The sequence below is a fragment of the Sapajus apella genome, unplaced genomic scaffold (assembly GCF_009761245.1).
Source record: "Sapajus apella isolate SASKATOON/1434 unplaced genomic scaffold, GSC_monkey_1.0 scaffold41, whole genome shotgun sequence".
Classification (NCBI taxonomy): domain Eukaryota; kingdom Metazoa; phylum Chordata; class Mammalia; order Primates; family Cebidae; genus Sapajus; species Sapajus apella.
Genome location: NW_022436981.1, coordinates 14092845 through 14111705, shown reverse-complemented (window position 1 = coordinate 14111705; position 18861 = coordinate 14092845). Strand labels below are relative to the sequence as shown.

General features: G+C 36.7%; 1 protein-coding gene across 31 annotated transcripts in view; it reads left to right on the top strand.

Annotated features, from left to right (window-relative positions):
* The window catches only part of DST (dystonin), a 496895-nt gene that overhangs the window by 379471 nt on the left and 98563 nt on the right, over positions 1–18861 (top strand). For all 31 annotated transcript variants that reach the window (XM_032299802.1, XM_032299799.1, XM_032299795.1 and 28 more), the window contains 8 exons: positions 210–527; positions 980–1146; positions 3354–3510; positions 4469–4595; positions 13737–13799; positions 14365–14606; positions 15489–15618; positions 18396–18595. In XM_032299802.1, coding sequence (XP_032155693.1) covers positions 210–527; positions 980–1146; positions 3354–3510; positions 4469–4595; positions 13737–13799; positions 14365–14606; positions 15489–15618; positions 18396–18595 — 1404 coding nt within the window. The remainder of the gene's footprint in view (positions 1–209; positions 528–979; positions 1147–3353; positions 3511–4468; positions 4596–13736; positions 13800–14364; positions 14607–15488; positions 15619–18395; positions 18596–18861) is intronic.

Below are 18861 nucleotides of genomic sequence, written 5' to 3'. Positions count from 1 at the left end.
CTAGCCAGCTGTTCTTCACTTTCCCTTGGAGAGATTTAAGATGACATTTCTCAAGGGACTGTTTAAACTTGTCATTCAGTTTCAACTGTTAACCTCTGTAGTCACAGGTTGTGCAAGCTTATATTGTTATGAATAGTCATTTAAAAAAATTCAGTCACATTATTTGTAAACATCATTATAAAGCATATGCACTATTTGGTTTGTTTTAGATGTTGGAACAGGATATTGCAGGTCGTCAGAGCAGTATAAATGCCATGAATGAAAAAGTGAAGAAATTTATGGAAACAACAGATCCATCCACCGCATCCTCACTGCAAGCCAAAATGAAGGACTTGTCCTCTCGGTTTTCAGAAGCAAGTCATAAACACAAAGAAAAACTTGCCAAAATGGAGGAGCTAAAAACCAAAGTGGAACTGTTTGAGAACCTCTCAGAAAAGCTCCAAACATTTTTAGAAACAAAAACTCAGGCTCTTACTGAAGTAGATGTGCCAGGAAAAGATGTTACTGAATTGTCTCAGTATATGCAGGTATGTTTTCCTTACTATGCAGGAGGCTAATCTGGTAGATTGATAGTTAAGGTAAACTCATGTGCTTATTGCCAGAATTATAATTGGCAATCGTCATTTTAATTGCTTATAGGTTAGTAAAGATCTATGTTTTCTTCCTTTAAAAATCTCAAACCTCATCTTTTCCTTGAAGCCTTTGCTGATTGATTGAAAAGAAACACCATTCATCTCATCTTACATACCAGAAGCCACAAAGAGACAAAATATAGAAGGCATTTTAAATTAAATAAGGTTTACTGTGTTCTTTTTCAAATAGCCTATTTGCATGTTTATTATATTTAAAGTACTGGCCATAGTCAGACTTATGTGAAATTATGAATAGAGTAATTCTGATCCCACACAGACCTCTGGGTGGAATGCCATTTGAAGATCTAGCAATACTCATATTGACTAAATATCTAAATGCTTTGTAGGAATCAACTTCTGAATTTTTAGAACACAAGAAAGATCTTGAAGTTTTGCACAGTCTCTTGAAGGAGATATCCAGCCATGGCTTACCAGGTGATAAGGCTCTGGTTTTTGAAAAAACAAATAACTTGTCAAAGAAATTCAAGGAAATGGAGGATACCATCAAAGAAAAGTAAGTACCACTTTAAAAATTATATTTTATTGTATTTATATTAGAGTGAGATACTTGTGTAGATAACTGAAACAATTTTGTAAACTTGAGAATAAGCATAGAGCTACTTTATAAATGTTTTGATATTGATTTTTGTGCTATTAAAATTAAATACATTATTTGGTTTAATATTTAGGAGGAAAATTCAATACTTCTTACATAAAAGTGGAAAATATTGCATAAGAAAAATGATGGTGGTAGTATATTCCTGAAAATGATCTAAACTTGCTGTATTCTCTAAAGCCTTGGGCAAATATCACATTTTTATTTGCAAAGGCAGAAATAACCTTGAACAACAGCTCATGTTTCTTTGCTTTCTGAACTCAATTCAGAAATGATGTGCGATTTCCATGTGGTCCTTTAAATATAATAGTTTACTTTTTATTATTTATTTATTTATTTATTTATTTTTAATAGTTTACTTTTTAAAGAGCAGTAGATGAGATATGAACCTGTGAAAAAAACAAGGCAAGAAACAAGTAAAAGAGTCTACGTTGAGCCAAAAAGCTGTACAGGGCCTTGTGATTGAGCTTTTGTATTTCTGATCTTGTGTTAGTTTAGAATATACATCAGATTTTGCTACAGTTTATGTACAAAAGCCTCAAAACTTAGAAAAGTCATTTCTCTTCCAACTACTCTTCTTTATTTCTTCAGAATTCTCTACCTAAAATGTTTGAGTGCTGTCTGTACTTCTCACAGAGCTATATGTTCCATCCTGTCATATGCTATTTAATTCACATTGAATAGAAGAAATGTTCTTGGTTTTCTTAGGTGATGTCTAGGTTGCTTCTTCTTTAAAATGGGTCCAACTTTAGAATAATGTAGTCATCAGTAATTAATCCAGCTGCATTTCATTCTTATCTGCCAGTGTTCTGCACGCTTGCATTTCACACGTGTCACCCACATGCCAAATATCACTGTCCTCACAGTTGTTTATATGCTGGGGGTGTGCACTGCCTCCATGGTGCCGAGCATACAGAACGATCCATACAGTTCACTGTGGAGCTTCCTGAGTCACACATGAAAACTCTCCGGTCACTAGATTTCATCTCATTTTGAGAGACTTAAATCTGGACTGCCTGAAGCAGTTTATCCATCACTATGGAGCTTCCTGAGTCACACATGAAAACTCTCCAGTCACTAGGTTTCTTCTCATTTTGAGAGACTTAAATCTGGACTGCCTGAAGCAGTTTATCCATCTGTAAACATGACTGTAGTATAGTGTAGAAACCACTAGGTGGCATGATGTTTTCCTCACGTCAGTGATTGTAAACCTTTCCCTTCTGATTCTGTGCTTGCCGGCGTTCAGCATCACGTAAAGTGGTTAGATCAAAGCTTATTGAATCTAAATAATGTTAAAACTGTTTGTGTATTCTTAGAGCTTATGTAGCATTATAGAGAGTGCCATTACATATGGGCTACAGATTTCTTGACTGGCCCCTACCTTTATCTATGAACCTTGCCTGAGAAATAGACCAATAGTTATTTGGCTCAGGGCTCCCCTAACCGCTGAGGTACCTACCAGTCCCTGACGTGTTATGAACTGGGCCACACGGTAGGAGGTGAGTTGTGGCAGGACAGCTTCATCTGTATTTACAGCTGCTCTCCATCACTCACATGACTGCCTGAGCTCTGCCTCCTGTCAGATCAGCAGAAGCATTAGATTCTCATAGGACCACGAGCCCTATTGTGAACTGCATGCAAGGGATCTAGGGTGCACACTCCTTATGAGAATCTAATGCCTGATGATCTGCCACTATCTCCCATCACCCCCAGATGGGACTGCCTCATTTCAGGAAAATAAGCTCAGGGCTCCCACTGATTCTACCTTATGGGGAGTCACATAATTATTTTGCTATATATTACAGTGTAATAATAATAGAAATAAAGGACACAATAAATGTAATGCACTTTAATTATCCCAAAACCATCTCCCCTACCCAGTTTGTGGAAAAATTGTCTTCCATGGAGCCAGTCCTTGGTGCCTACAAGGTTGGGGACTACTGATTTAGCTGATTTCACTTGTCACGTATGAAACCTTTCTTCCTGTATCAAAGGGTTGGAGTACACATGGAAGATGTTTCTTAAGATTAAGTGTGACATGAGAATAATTACTTATTTATTTTTCTTGCTGTGACTTAAATTCTTGTGTGATTTTTGTTATTTAGAAAAGAAGCTGTAACTTCTTGTCAAGAGCAGTTGGATGCTTTCCAAGTTCTTGTTAAATCATTGAAGTCGTGGATGAAAGAAACAACAAAAAGAGTTCCCATTGTGCAGCCTTCATTTGGTGCAGAGGATTTAGGAAAATCTTTGGAAGACACTAAGGTGAATCATTGTTATCTAATACTAATTTTTCATTTATCTGTGTCAGTAATGAATGATTAAAAGACTAATGGTTGTTTTCTTTGATCTAATATTATCTAAGTTAGATCCTCATATATGTACCGTATATTTTGTTGACCTTTGGAAATCATGGCATGGAGCTTAACTAATTATTCTGAAGAAGGACATAAAGTTTTAGTTGATTTGCTTTTTTTTAAAAAAAGATGTGCTGATGAGTTGCTGACTATTCTTGTAATCAAGTTTCCTTTTCTACCAAATCTCTGCTTAGTTTCAGTGATTTTTTATACTGTTTTCTCGTCATACTAAGTAAAACATCCTCTTCACTCAGCATTTTACCCTAGTTTGTATATATCACTATAATGAGTATTTGGAGTTAGAAGTTATTTGAATCTCCTGTATAAATAAATAGTGCACAAGTCTTTTGTCACCTGATTCAAGTCGTAACACCTGTGACCAGTATGGTACTTTTTCCACTCCAAATCTGTGGGTATATATGTGTTTTTAAAAGTAATTGAAATTTGTAGGATTAAAATACTCTGTAAAATGGAATTCTGAATTCCTATTTATTTTTATTGTTCCCGGTACCTTTTATCCTGTAACTGGTCTATTACCTAGTACAGTTTTACAAACTTACAGTTGACAGTTATTTTGGAACCCATAGCAGCCAGGAATAGCCTGATTCCCACTGTGGCTAGGATTTCACTTGCCACCTATGAAACCTTTAAGGGCAGAATGGGCCGTACATACCCCACTGTTAACTGAGTTAACAGTCATCTGGGCCGTGGGAACAAATAGGAATGGTGCCTTTTTCTTTCATTGACTCCCTCACAAATCAGGGTCCACAATTATTACTCCTTTAAGATCTGTTTAAGAAATTGAATTATAATGTGCAACTTTGAAAACATTAAGATGGCAAAATAATGTGTTTTTATATTTCAAGAAATTACAAGAAGAGTGGAGTTTAAAAACACCAGAGATTCAGAAAGTAAACAACAGTGGCATCTCACTATGTAACCTTGTAAGTGCTGTGACCACCCCTGCGAAGGCAATAGCAGCAGTTAAATCAGGTATGAGCTTTATTTACATTTATGACAAAAACTGTAAGAATTGGGTTTACTCATGTCAATTTTGTATATGTTATTTTTTAAATTAATGCGTAAAATAACCTCAGAAATACAAAGTGAAAGTGATAAGAATCTGGCACCTGTAAGCACATTGCGTTGGGAATGTATCTATACTCATCAAGTTTCAAATCCTTCTTATGTTTTATTTTATTAGACTATAATTAAAATATAGCCAAATTAATATGTAAGAATAAGGAATGTTGTATTGAGGAAGGGAATGATTATATTCAAATTTGTTTGCTTTTTACCTTAATTAAATGGAGAAATTCTATTTAAAATATTTAATTGTAATATTTGGTAAAGAAATGAGTCTGGGCAGCTGGGAAAGAAGTGAGGGAAGGAAACAGCTCTTTTCTATAGAGGGACACTCTCTTATTTTATTCCCATGTATTTCATTCTGTACATCATTCCCAAAGAAAACAATTATGCAGTATGTGAGCCAGCATATCTGTATCACAATGTACGTCATGGTTGAGCCACTTTTCTCAATGAAATGGGAAAGTCATGTGTAAATATTGATTCTAAAATTAATTTAAGCAAGTTATGGGTATAGTTTTTAGTTTGAAACATACAGTAACAAGTTTAAAAAAAAAAATAGGTAGCCGGGCGCAGTGGCTCATGCCTGTAATCCCAGCACTTTGAGAGGCTGAGGCCGGTGGATCATGAGGTCAAGAGATCGAGACCATCCTGTCCAACATGGTGAAACCCTGTCTCCACTAAAAATACAAAAAAAATTAGTTGGGTGTGGTGGCGGGAGGCTGAGGCAGGAGAATTGCTTGAACCTAGGAGGCGGAGGTTGCAGTGAGCCGAGGTGGTGCCACTGCACTCCAGCCTGGTGCCTGGTGATGGAGCAAGACTCTGTCTCAAAAAGAAAATAATAATGATCATAGGCAGAAGGCAGGTCTGATATCTTTCTTCTGAGAGTTCTGAGTATCCTCTGTGGGGTATCTAGTCTGACCAGCCCCCAGCTGTCCCTATTGTGATACTGATGTTCCAGCTGGGACTTTCTCAGCCAACCATTTATTCCACTCTGTGAATCCTATTTCAGGGACTACCCATATTATAATGGTGTGATGATTTCTCCTTTTTCTTCTAATCAGATTTCCTGAAATATCATTTTTTTTTAGAAGAGGAAATCTATTATGTTTTAGTTATTTTAGCTCTTCATGTCCCCTTTATATTTGCCATAAATATCAAGTGATTTTTGTTGTTGTTGTTGTTTTGTTTTGTTTTGTTTTGCCTTTTTTTTTTGACTCTTGGTAGCTACCAAGCATGGTAGGAATTAGTCCTGAGCATCTACAGGATATTTGCACTTCCATCTGAAATGCCATTGTGTTTAATTTTTTTTAAAGGGACGAACTTAAGATTCAGATATTTTAATGTTTCTGTTTAGACTTGTTCGTAAGTGGTTGATCTGAGATATGTCTTTATGTTGTAGATACATAGCCAATAGTGTAACTAATATTTTAATATTCTGATTATGAAAAAAGTACTAATGCTAGATTATTATGTAATAAACCTAAGCAAAGGACCTTTGGTTCCCACAGTGGTATTTAGTTCCCATGGTTAGATATTATTATTCCCATCACTTTGGCTGATTCATTTGTCCAGCCACCTGGCTAGTAATTAATGGGGCTTGAGTTTAAATTCAGGTAAGTTGTACAGCAAGACCTAGGTACTGCTAATGATAGTGCTGTCTCTTAGTGTTGACATAATATGGGTTTAATAATTGATTTGTTTATTTTCATTTTCACTTTCAAATTCTTTTTTATGTCTTTAAAAAAAAGTATTCTGCCTCCATTAAGCTCATGATAACACTGTGTAACTGCACCAGACAATTTTCAGTCCTTAAGTAAGATAGACACTCCTTTGTCAGCCATGTGTGCATTTTTCAACACTCTTAAATACTGAGTGCCTTCTGTGCCTCAGGACCTTTATCATTAAGATAATTATAACAATAAAGTGAGAAGTGGCTGGCAAGATGGCTGAATACGAACAGCTCTAGTGTGCAGCTCCCAGTGAGATCAATGCAGAAGGAGGGTGATTTCTGCGTTTCCAACTGAGGTACCCAGCTCATTTCACCACTTAGACAGTGGGTGCAGCACACTGAGGGTGAGCAGAAGCAGGGCGGGGTGTCACCTCACCTGGGAAGCTCAAGGGGTTGGGGAACTCCCTGCTCTAGCCAAGGGAAGCCAGGAAGGGCTGTGTCATGTGCAATGGTGAATTCTGGCCCAGATACTGTGCTTTTCCCATAGTCTTTGCAACCTGTAGACCCAGACCTGGAGATTTCCTCAGGTGCCTATACCACCAGGGCCCTGGGTTTGAAGCACAAAACTGGGCGGCTGTTTGGGCAGACACTGAGCAAGCTGCAGGAGCAGTTTTTCATACTGCAGTGACACATGGAACACCAGCAAGACAGAACTGTTCACTCCCCTAGAAAGGGGGCTGATGACAGGGAGCCAAGCAGTCTAGCCAAGTGGATCCCACCCCCACAGAGCCCAGCAAGCTAAGATCCACTCACTTGAAATTCTTGCCAGCACAGTAGTCTGAAGTCAACCTGGGCTGCTTGAGCTTGGTGGGGAGAGGGGTGTTCACCATTACCAAGGCTTGAGTAGGCGGTTTTCCCCTCACAGTGTAAACAAAACTCCAGGGAACTTCAAACTGGCCGGAGTCCACTGTAGCTTGGCAAAGCCGCTGTAGCCAGACTACCTCTCTAGATTCATTCTCTCTTTGCAGGGCATCTCTGAAAGAAAGGGAGCAGCCCCAGTCAGGGGCTTATAGATAAAACTCCCATCTCCTTGGGACAGAGCACCTGGGGGAAGAGGTGGCTGTGGGCACAGCTTCAGCAGACTTAAATGTTCCTGACTGCCAGCTCTGAAGAGAGCAGCAGATCTCCCAGCACAGTGCTCAAGCTCTACTAAGGGGACAGACTGCATTCTCAAGTGGGTCCTTGACGCCCATGCCTCCTGACTGGGAGATACATCCCAGCATGGGTCGACAGACACCTCATACAGGAGAGCTCTGGCTGGCATCTGGCAGGTACCCTTCTGGGACAGAGCTTCTAGAGGAAGGAACAGGCAGCAATCTCTGCTGTTCTGCAGCCTCCACTGGTTATATCCAGGCAAATATGGTCTGGAGTGGACCTCCAACAAACTCCAGCAGACCTGCAGCAGAGGGGCCTATTAGAAGGAAAACTAACAAACAGAAGAAAATAGCACCAACATCAACAAAAAGAACATACACACAAAAACCACATCCAATGTTTAGCAAAATCAAAGATATAGATAGTCCATGAAGATGAGGAAAAACCAGTGCAAAAAGGCTGAAAGTTCCAGAAGCCAGAATGCATCTTCTCTTCCAAAGGATCACAACTCTTTGCCAGCAAGGGAACAAAACTGGATGGAGAATGAATTTGATGAATTAACAGAAGTAGGCTTCAGAGAGTGGGTAATAACAAACTCCTTTGAGCTAAAGGAGTATGTTCTAACCCAATGCAAGGAAGCTAAGAACCTTAAAAAAAGGTTAGAGGAATTGCTAACTAGAATAATCAGTTTAGAGAAGAACATAAATGACCTGATGGAGCTGAAAAACACAGCATGAGAACTTTGTGAAGCATACACAAGTATCAATACCAAATCGATCAAGCAGAATAAAGGATATCAGAGATTGAAGATCAACTTAATAAAATAAAGCATGAAGACAAGATTAGAGAAAAAAGAATAAAAAAGAATGAACAAAGCCTCCAAGAAATATGAGACTATGTGAAAAGAACAAATCTACATTTGATTGGTGTACCTGAAAGTGACGGGGAGAATGGAACTAGATTGGAAAACACTCTTCAGGATATTAACCATGAGAACCTGTCTGACATAGTAAAACAGGCCAAAATTCAAATTCAGGAAATGCACCAAACACCGCAAAGATACTCCTCGAGAATAGCAACCCCAAGACACATAACCGTCTGATTCACCAAGGTCGAAATGAAGGAAAAAATGCTAAGGGCAGCCAGAGAGAAAGGTTGGGTTATGCACAAAGGGAAGGCCATCAGACTATTAGCAGATCTCTTTGCAGAAACCCTGCAAGCCAGAAGAGAGTGGTGCCAATATTCAGCATTCTTAAAGAATAGAATTTTCAACCCAGCATTTCGTATCCATCCAAACTAAGCTTCATAAGCAAAAGAGAAAAAAAGTCCTTTACAGGCAAGCAAATGCTGAGAAATTTTGTCACCACCAGGCCTACCTTACAAGAGCTCCTTAAGAAAACAGTAAATATGGAAAGGAAAAACTGGTACCAGCCACTGCAAAAACATACCAAACAGTAAAGACCATTGACACTATGAAGAGACTGCATCAACTAATGGGCAAAATAACCAACTAGCATTATAATGACAGGATCAAATTCACACATAACAATATTAACCTTAAATATAAACAGGCTAAATGCCCCAATTAAAAGAAATAGACTGGCAAATTGGATAAAGAGTCAAGACCCACTGGTGTTTTGTATTCAGGAGACCCATTTCATGTGTAAAGACATACATAGGCTCAAAATAAAGGGATGGAGGAATATTTATCAAGCAAATGGAAAGAAAAAGAAAAAAAAAAAGCAAGGGTTGCAAACCTAGTCTCTGATAAAACAGACTTTAAACCAATAAAAATGAAAAAGACAAGGGCATTACATAATGGTAAAGGGATCAATGCAACAAGAAGGGCTAATTATCCTAAATATATATGCACCCAATATAGACTCCCACACAATAATAGTGAGAGATTTTAACACCACACTGTCAATATTAGACAAATTAATGAGACAGAAAATTAACAAGAATATTCAGGTCTTGAACTCAGCTCTGGACCAGGTGGACCTAATAGACATCTAAAGAACTGTCCACCCCAAATCAACAGAATATACATTCTTCTCAGCACCACATCACACTTATTCTACAGTTGACCACATAATTGGAGGTAAAACACTCCTCAGCAAATGCAAAAGGATGAAAATCGTAACAGCCTCTCAGACCACAGTGCAATCAAATTAGAACTCAGGATTAAGAAACTCACTGAAAACCACACAGCTACATGGAAACTGAACAACCTGCTCCTGAATGACTCCTTTGTAAATAACGAAATTAATCCAGAAATAAGTAAGTTCTTTGAAACCAGTAAGAACAAAGTCTCAACATACTGGCATCTCTGGGACACAGCTAAAGTGGTGTTTAGAGGAAAATTGGTAGCACTAAATGCCCACAGGAGAAAGTGAGAAAGATCTAAAGTTGACACCCTAACATTGCAATTAAAATAACTACTAGAGAAACAAGGGCAAACAAATTGAAAAGCTAGCAGAAGACAAAAAACAACTAAGAGCAGAGCTAAAGGAGTTAGACACATGAAAAACCCTTAAAAAAAAAAAATGAATTGGCTGGGTGTGGTGGCTCATGCTTGTAATCCCAACAATTTGGGAGTCCAAGGTGGGTGGGGATTATGAGATCAGGAGTTAAAGACCAGCCTGAACAACATAGTGAAACCTTGTTTCTACTAAAAATACAAAAATTAGCTGGGTGTGGTGGTGCATGCCTGTAATCCCAGCTACTTAGGAGGCTGAGGCAGGAGAATTGCTTGAACCCAGTAGGGGGAGGTTACAGTGAGTCAAGCTCATGCCACTACACTCCAGCCTGGGCAACAGAGTTAGACTCTGTCTCAAGAAAAAAAAAAAAAATCCAGGAGCTGGTTTTTTGAAAAGATTAACAAAATAAATAGACTGCTAGCCAGACTAATAAAGAAGAAAATAGAAAAGAATCAAATAGACACAATAAAAAATGATAAAGGGGATATCACCACTGATGCCACAGAAATGCAAACTACCATCAGAGAGTACTATAAACACCTGTACTCAAATAAACTAAAAAATGTAGAAGAAATGGATAAATTCCTGGACACATACACTCTCCCAAGACTAAACCAGGAAGAAGTTGAATCTCTGAATAGACCAATAACAAGATCTGAAGTTGAGGCAGTAATTATCAGCCTACCAACCAAAAAAAGCCCAGGACCAAATGGATTCATAGCCAAATACTACCAGAGATACAAAGAGGAGCTGGTACAATTCTTTCTGAAACTATTCCAAACAACAGAAAAAGAGAGACTTCTCCTTAACTCATATTTTGAGGCCAGCATTATCCTGATACCAAAACCTGGCAGAGACACACACAAAAAACATAATTTGGGGCCAATATCCCTGATGAGCATCTATGCAAAAATCTTCAATAAAATATTGGCAAACTGAACCTAGCAGCACATCAAAAAGCTTATCTACCATGATCAAGTTGGCTTCATTTTTGGGATGCAAGGCTAGTTCAACATATACAAATCAATAAATGTAGTCCATCATATAAACAGAACCAGGGACAAAAACCACGATTATCTCAATATATGCAGAAAAGGTCTTTGATAAAATCCAACACCCCTTCATGCTAAAAACTCTCAATAAACTAAGTATTGCTGGAACATACGTTAAAATAATAAGAGCTACTTATGAAAAACGAACAGCCAATATCATACTGAATGGGTAAAAGCTGGAAGCATTTCCTTTGAAAACTGGCACAAGATAAGGATGCCCTCTCTCACCACTCCTATTCAATATAGTATTAGAAATTTGGCAAGGACACACAGGCAAGAAAAAGAAATAAAGGGTATTCAAATAGGAAGAGAGGAAGTCAGAATGTCACTGTTTGCAGATGACTTGATTGTATATTTAGAAGACCCCATCATCTGAGCCCAAAGTCTCCTTAATCTGATAAGCAACTCCAGCAAATTCTCAGGATACAAAATCAATGTGCAAAAATGTCAAGCATTCCTATACACCAATAACAGACAGAGAGCCAAATCATGAGTGAACTCTCATTCACAATTGCTGCAAAGAGAATAAAATACCCAGGAATACAACTAACAAGGGATGTAAAGGACCTCTTCAAGGAGAACTACAAATCACTGCTCAAGGAAATAAGAGAGGATACAAACGGAAAAACATTCCACGCTCATGGATAGAAAGAATCAATATCATGAAAATGGCCACACTGCCCAAAGTAATTTATAGATTTCATTCTATCTCCATCAAGCTACCACTGCCTTTCTTCATAGAATTAGAAAAACACTACTTTAAATTTCATATGAAACTAAAAAAGAGCCTGTGTAGCCAAGACAATCCTAAGCAAAAAGAACAAAGCTGGAGGCATCACACTACCTGACTTCAAACTATACTACAAGGCTGCAGTATCCCAAACAGCATGGTACTGGTACCAAAACAGATATACAGACAGACTAATGGAACAGAACATAGGCCTCAGAAATAACGCTGTACGTCTACAACCATCTGATCTTTGACAAACTTGAAAAAAATAAACAATGGGGAAAGGATTCCCTATTCAATAAATGATGTTGGGAAAACTGGCTAGCCATATGTAGAAAACTGAAACTAGACCTCTTCCTTTCACCTTAGACAAAAATTAAGTCAAGTTGGATTAAAGACTTAAACATAAGTCCTAAAACCCTAAAAACCCTAGAAGAAAACCTGGGCAGTACCATTCAGGACATAGGCATGGGCAAAGACTTCATGACTAACAACCAAAAGCAATGACAACAAAAGTCAAAATTGACAAATGGAATCTCACTAAACTAAAGAGCTTCTGCACAGCAAAAGAAATTCATCAAAATGAGCAGGAATCCCACAGAATGGGAGAAAAATTTTGCAATCTATCCATCTAACAAAGGGCTAATATCCAGAATCTTCAAGGAGCTTAAACAAATTTACAAGAAAAAAAAAACCATTAAGAAGTGGGCAAAGGATATGGGTAAACACTTCTCAAAAGAAGACATTTATGTGACTTACAAACATTTAAAAAAGCTTATCATCACTGGTCATTAGAGAAATGCAAATCAAAACCACAATGAGTTGCCAACTCACACCGGTTAGAATTGTCTCCATTAAAAAGTCAGGAAACAACAGATGCTGGTGAGGATGTGGAGAAATAGGAACACTTTTACACTATTGGTGGGAGTGTAAATTAGTTCAACCATTGTGGAAGACAGTGTGGCGATTCCTCAAGGATCTAGCACCAGAAATACCATTTCACCCAGCAATGCCATTGCTGGGTATATACCCAAAGGATTACAAATCATTCTGCTATAAAGGCACATGCACACATATGTTTATTGTGGCACTATTCACGATAGCAAAGACTTGGAACCAACCCAAATGGCCATCAATGACAGACTGGATAAAGAAAGTGTGGGGCATATACACCATGGAATACTATGCAGCCATAAAAAGGACGAATTTCCTGTCCTTTGCAGGGATATGGATGAAGCTGAAGACCATCATTCTCAGCAAAATAACATAAGAACAGAAAACCAAACACCAAATGTTCTCACTCATAAATGGGAGTTGAACAATGAGGACATGTGGACACAGGGAAGGGATATCACACACCAAGGCCTTTTTGAATGTGGGTTGGGTAGGGAAGGGATAACATTAGGAGAAATACCTAATGTAGATAATGGGTTGATGGGTACAGCAAACCTCCATGGCACATACATACCTATGTAACAGACCTGCACATTATGCACATTTATCCCAGAACTTGAACTATAATAAAATAAATAAATAATTAAAAAAATTTTTAAAAAGAACCACTAAGGCTCCACTTATTGCTTTAAAATATAATTTACTAAATATGTCTTCCTAGAATAAAAAAAATTTATTATAAAAACAAAGCAACTTCATAAAAATTTTTATGAATATTTATATGATATACCGAAATGAAGACAATCATGTTACTTTAAGAATAAATTTTACACAGAAGAGAGGATATTGTTTGATATTTAAATTTTGGGCCTTCATTTGATCTTGAAATGGAGTTAGTATTTTACATTTCCAAATAGTAATAACATTTTTAAATGATTACTGTTTATGGGGTTTGCTTTAATGCCATCTACTATTAATGTATAGAAATTTGCTTTAATGCCATCTACTATTAATGTATAGAAATACTATGTACCTCTAATTATTTTAGTGTTAATATTTTTGCAGGTGGAGCAATATTAAATGGTGAAGGAACAGCCACAAATACTGAGGAATTTTGGGCAAATAAAGGTGAATAATAAATTTAATTTGTTATTGATTAATATAATTTGGTATGTTTTATTAATGAGAGAAAATCTTAGATGCAAATAGTAGTTATATTGAAATTTCAAACCTGAATTACAATGGTATTTGATCTAATAGTCATAATCTCCATGAATATTGTATTTATATAACATGTAGTTTTGTTTATTTGAAATTAGTAAAACCACGTTTTTGAGTTTGACACTTGGTTTTGTTTTTTCTTTCTGGTTAACGAGATATTTTGTCACTTGATGTAACATTATTTAACCTAATTTATTGAGTTTGATGCTTGAGATATTGCTAAGTAACATTTTTTGGTTTGTGTTTTTTATTACACTGGTATTATGCAATTTTCTTGAATTGTTTGTGATTAAATAGCATTGTAAGGTGATCCAGCCTTTTAGTTCTAAAAAGTTTATGACTTTATCATTCTAGGTTTAATAGTGACGAAGGTGAAGTGACAAAATACTGTGTAAAACAAACTTTTTATTTCTAGACCTCTGCTCCGAAAGTCCTGAAAATGTGTCAGTATAGATGTTTTTCTTATTCCTAGGTTTAACATCCATTAAAAAAGACATGACTGACGTAAGTCATGGTTATGAAGATCTTGGCCTCTTACTCAAGGACAAAATAGCGGAACTGAACACTAAGCTCTCCAAATTGCAAAAGGCTCAGGAAGAATCAAGTGCAATGATGCAGTGGTTACAGAAAATGAACAAAACTGCCACAAAATGGCATCAGACTCCTGCACCTACAGATACTGAAGCTGTGAAGACTCAAGTTGAGCAGAATAAGGTACATTCTGTGGGTGCACCAGTGGAAGACATGAAAAAGAATGGATTAGCATTTGGAATGGAGCTTGATAGTCAGAAGCTCTGTTCTGTTTTCTAGCTCTATAACCTTCAGTACCTAATTTGACATTTTGGTTAATGTACCTTTCTACAGAGATTGATGATAATAGTTACTTTAAAACATTTTTTTGGCACAGCCAGTTTATAGATTAGCAAACTGTTGGGTGTAAGCAACTTTCCTACATTTAAATGAGTTTAAGCTTGGGATGTTAACCAATCAACTATTGGAAAAGATTTTTTTTAAGGGCTAAATGTATGAGGGATCTGTTCTCTGTAATGTAAAAACAGGGTAGCTAATGCTTTTCTTTTCTTTAATAGATGGTATTTCTTTCTATAGCTGCCAAGGTTGGGAAAATGGCTTTACATGGTGGCAGTGATGGCAAAATTTCTGCAAATTACCAACCTATATTTGAATTCTATGTGTTGCCCAAAAAAAGTGCTTATTCACTGGTATAGTCTCCACTTCTGGCAGCCTTTATTAAGACTGATTTTCTTATTAATTATAGTTTTACTGATGTCATCTTGCTTTTTTTCCAAAGTGGCTTGTTTGAGAATATGAAATTCTTTTTTACTAATGGGGACAAGAGTCATTATCTCCATAGTCACAGTGTTCCTCTGTGGGGATTCCTTTATCACACAGTTGAACACTAGCTAAGAAGAGAAAAGGAAAATAATTAATTACAAAATCCAGGCCCTCACCCACCACAGCATTTAACAGTAGATTTTTGTCCTCTTTTGTTCATTCTAGAGAAAAAAAATGCTCTGCTGTTATTGTATTTTTGTCTTTTGCTGTTTACGTAGTTTATTATTATTTTTTCCTTTTTAGTTGTTTGAGGCAGAACTGAAGCAGAATGTAAACAAAGTACAGGAGTTGAAAGACAAATTGACAGAGCTGTTGGAGGAGAACCCAGATACTCCTGAGGCCCCCAGGTGGAAACAGATGTTGACAGAAATAGGTATGTTGCATTACTTAGATGAACACCTATGAAGAAAAGTACAATCATTTTTCATTTTTATAATCTTTATCAGAAAACATTAGGCAGAGTCACTTAGATTTGCTTTCATGTTTCAGAACCTATTTTTTGCATAAAGTGTCATTTCAAGTTATATTGTGCAGAAAATTGGCATATCTTAGGTTTTTTATGGTAAACACAGTAACTAAATTTATTTTTATGAAGAAGGTAGATACTGGTTAATGAAATGCTGTGCATGGAGTACCTGTTTTCATTAATGTTTCTTTACTTTTTACTAGCTTTCTGGTGCTTTGTGCTTTATATATTTTTAAGTTGTATTATATTTTAAATATTCCTTTCATTCATCTGGGAAAGGTATGATCCCTTCTCCTTCATGGAGTTACTTCTGTGACCCCTCCTGCTCCATACTTTATGCTCTTCTCTTCTTCCCCAATCAACTTTTTTATCCAAAGTTATCCTCCCACCCACATCCTATTCCTGTATAAACAGGAATATAAACTGCTCCTCATAGGTACTGAATTTTCTTTACAAGCCCTATTATCTTACCAATTTTTATTACTACAGTGATGTAGAAAATTAGTGTAAAGGGGGTAGAAAAAAAAGAAAATGAGCATAAGAGAACGGTAATAATTTTCCCTACTTCGTAGTTTCATTTGAAGAATTCAATAAGTTAATGTAAATGGCTCAAACAAATAGCACCTGGCATACATTAAGTGCTATATAAGTATAGACTATGATTATAATAATTATTTTACTTTCAATTGTTTCATTACATTTATCTAAATACTGTCCTTTAGTGTCAGGTGTGCTATGATAAATGTAGAAATCTCTAACTACATTTTAGTTTGAAAAAGGTTACCCTAAGGGATCTTCATGTTCAAAGATATGTTTAATCCAACTACAGAGATTCCTATCAAGTTGTAATTAATTTGCCCCTAATTCAGTGGCTCTCCTCTAGGATATCAGAATTACCTAGGGAGAGTATTAGCAAGATACTTTAGTATAGGAGTGGGAATTAGGAATACGTAGTTCAAAAAAGCTTCTTGATTTTTTATATTTTTCCCTCCCGATTTGTCGCTTTAATGGCATTATTTTGTTGTCAGATTGTGTTTGACCAGAAAATGTCATATAGAATGATGTTATTAGATAAGGTTTCATTGATTGTCTTCTACCAAAGTTGTCCCTTTAGTGTGTCATGTTAAATGAGAACTCAAATCAACTGATCGTACCATCAGTGAATATTTATTGAGTGACTGTATCGAAGTGCTGGAAGAAGTGCTCTGATCAGTAACTTAACTGCAGGGAGCTTACTGTCATGAGGGTGGAGAGAGCAGAAAAGGCTTCCTAGCAGAGGGTAAATCCAGTGGAGTATAAAGGAAGGACAGGGTTGTGGTATACGGAGAAAAGGTATAGCATCTCAGGCACAGAGCGTGTGTGAGCAAAAGTCTCTTTGGACTATAAGGGTGAAATCAACAGGGCTTGATTAGAGAATTCATCTCAGAGTACAAACCCTCAAAGATTGTGGGAGGCTTCGAATGTCAGGGAAACATCTTCAGATTTTATCGTCTAGGTGATGAGGAGTTAGTTATTAAAGCATTTGAGCAGGGAAGTGACAGTTTTAAAAGTGACATTTTTTAGGGAAATTGTTTTAGAAACAGATGGATTGCAGCTGAGAAACACTAATAGCAGGGATACCAGTTAGAAGACTGCTAATCTAGGTCGGTACTTCTCCAAGTGTGCTCCTGGGATCAGCAGCAGCAGAATCACCTGGGAATTTTTTTTTAGAAATGCAGAATTTCAGATACTACTCCAGACCTATTGAATCAAAAACTCAGGGTAGAGCCCAGAAATCTGTATTAAAGCTGCCTCCAGGTGATTCTTATGTAGCTCAAGTGTGAGAACTACTGGTCTAGGTAAACCATGATGATGTTAGCTCATCACCTGGATGGACTGTGTTAAATTATCACACGCCCTCTGAAAATATGTACATTTATTAGATATCAATTTAAAAATTAAAAATAATTTAAAATAAAATATGATGAAGGCCAAAATGGAGTTATGGGATTGAGAATGTAAAGGAGGGCTTTAAGGTTTTATGATCAAGGATATAAGAGAGTTAGGAAGCTCATAAAAGAATTTTCTGAATTATTACATCTTTATGACATGGGAGAGAAGATAAACTTTTAAAGAAATCTAAAAGTCATAAAACTCCACCAGTTTTGAGAGGAATATAATGAGTTTTATTTTTTTAATGTTGAGTTTAGTTGTTGAGACTTCCTACTGGAAGTTTCCAGCAAGCTGGTTGTTAATGTGTAATTTGAATAGGAAAGAATAATTGGGGGTAGATATACAAATTTGGGACCAATTTGCCTGGGATGGATAAGTGAAGAGTTGATATTAAAAGGATTATTGTTCATTGTTCTAGTAGGTCAGTTATAGTTTAATAAACACACTCTATAGGACATCTAGAAGGAATGAGAGATCTCAGAATCCTGTCTGCTTTAATGAATATTCCATATTCTACGATATTTTCTAAAATCAGATTCAAAGTTTTTTTCCCTATACTTTAGTTGACATACAACCATCAGCCTATAAAATCTTAGTTTAGACCTTTAATTAACTATGTAACAAGAGTCATAAAAATGGAATTATAGCCATTAGATATCATTTTTGAATCATGTCATGCAGTCCTCATAGATATAGTCATGTTAATTGCAAAAAAAAAAAATCAAACACCAGTTTTATTTTTTTTCTATTAGATTCTAAGTGGCAAGAACTCAATCAACTAACAATTGATAGACAACAAAAACTGGAAGAATCCTCCAATAATCTCACCCAATTCCAGACCGTAGAGGCTCAATTGAAACAGTGGCTTGTTGAAAAAGAACTTATGGTCAGTGTTCTTGGGCCCTTGTCAATTGACCCAAATATGCTAAACACTCAAAGGCAGCAGGTACAGGTGAGTATTACCTAATAACCTATCTCTCGTGCACAGCAATTTGACTCACTGAGACCAATGTTTTCATTATAAATATCTTAGCGTTGGTCCGTATGTATTTTATGTAACTGCTTTGAACTATGTATGTAATGTTTCAGATGCCCATGAGACACTGTCCTGATATTAGTGGGAATTCCCAGAGAACTAAAGCTATGAGGCATCCCAGAGGCCTCCTTGAAGCCCATGAATGGGCCAAGTTTCCTGATAATTGAGTCATATTGTGGGTG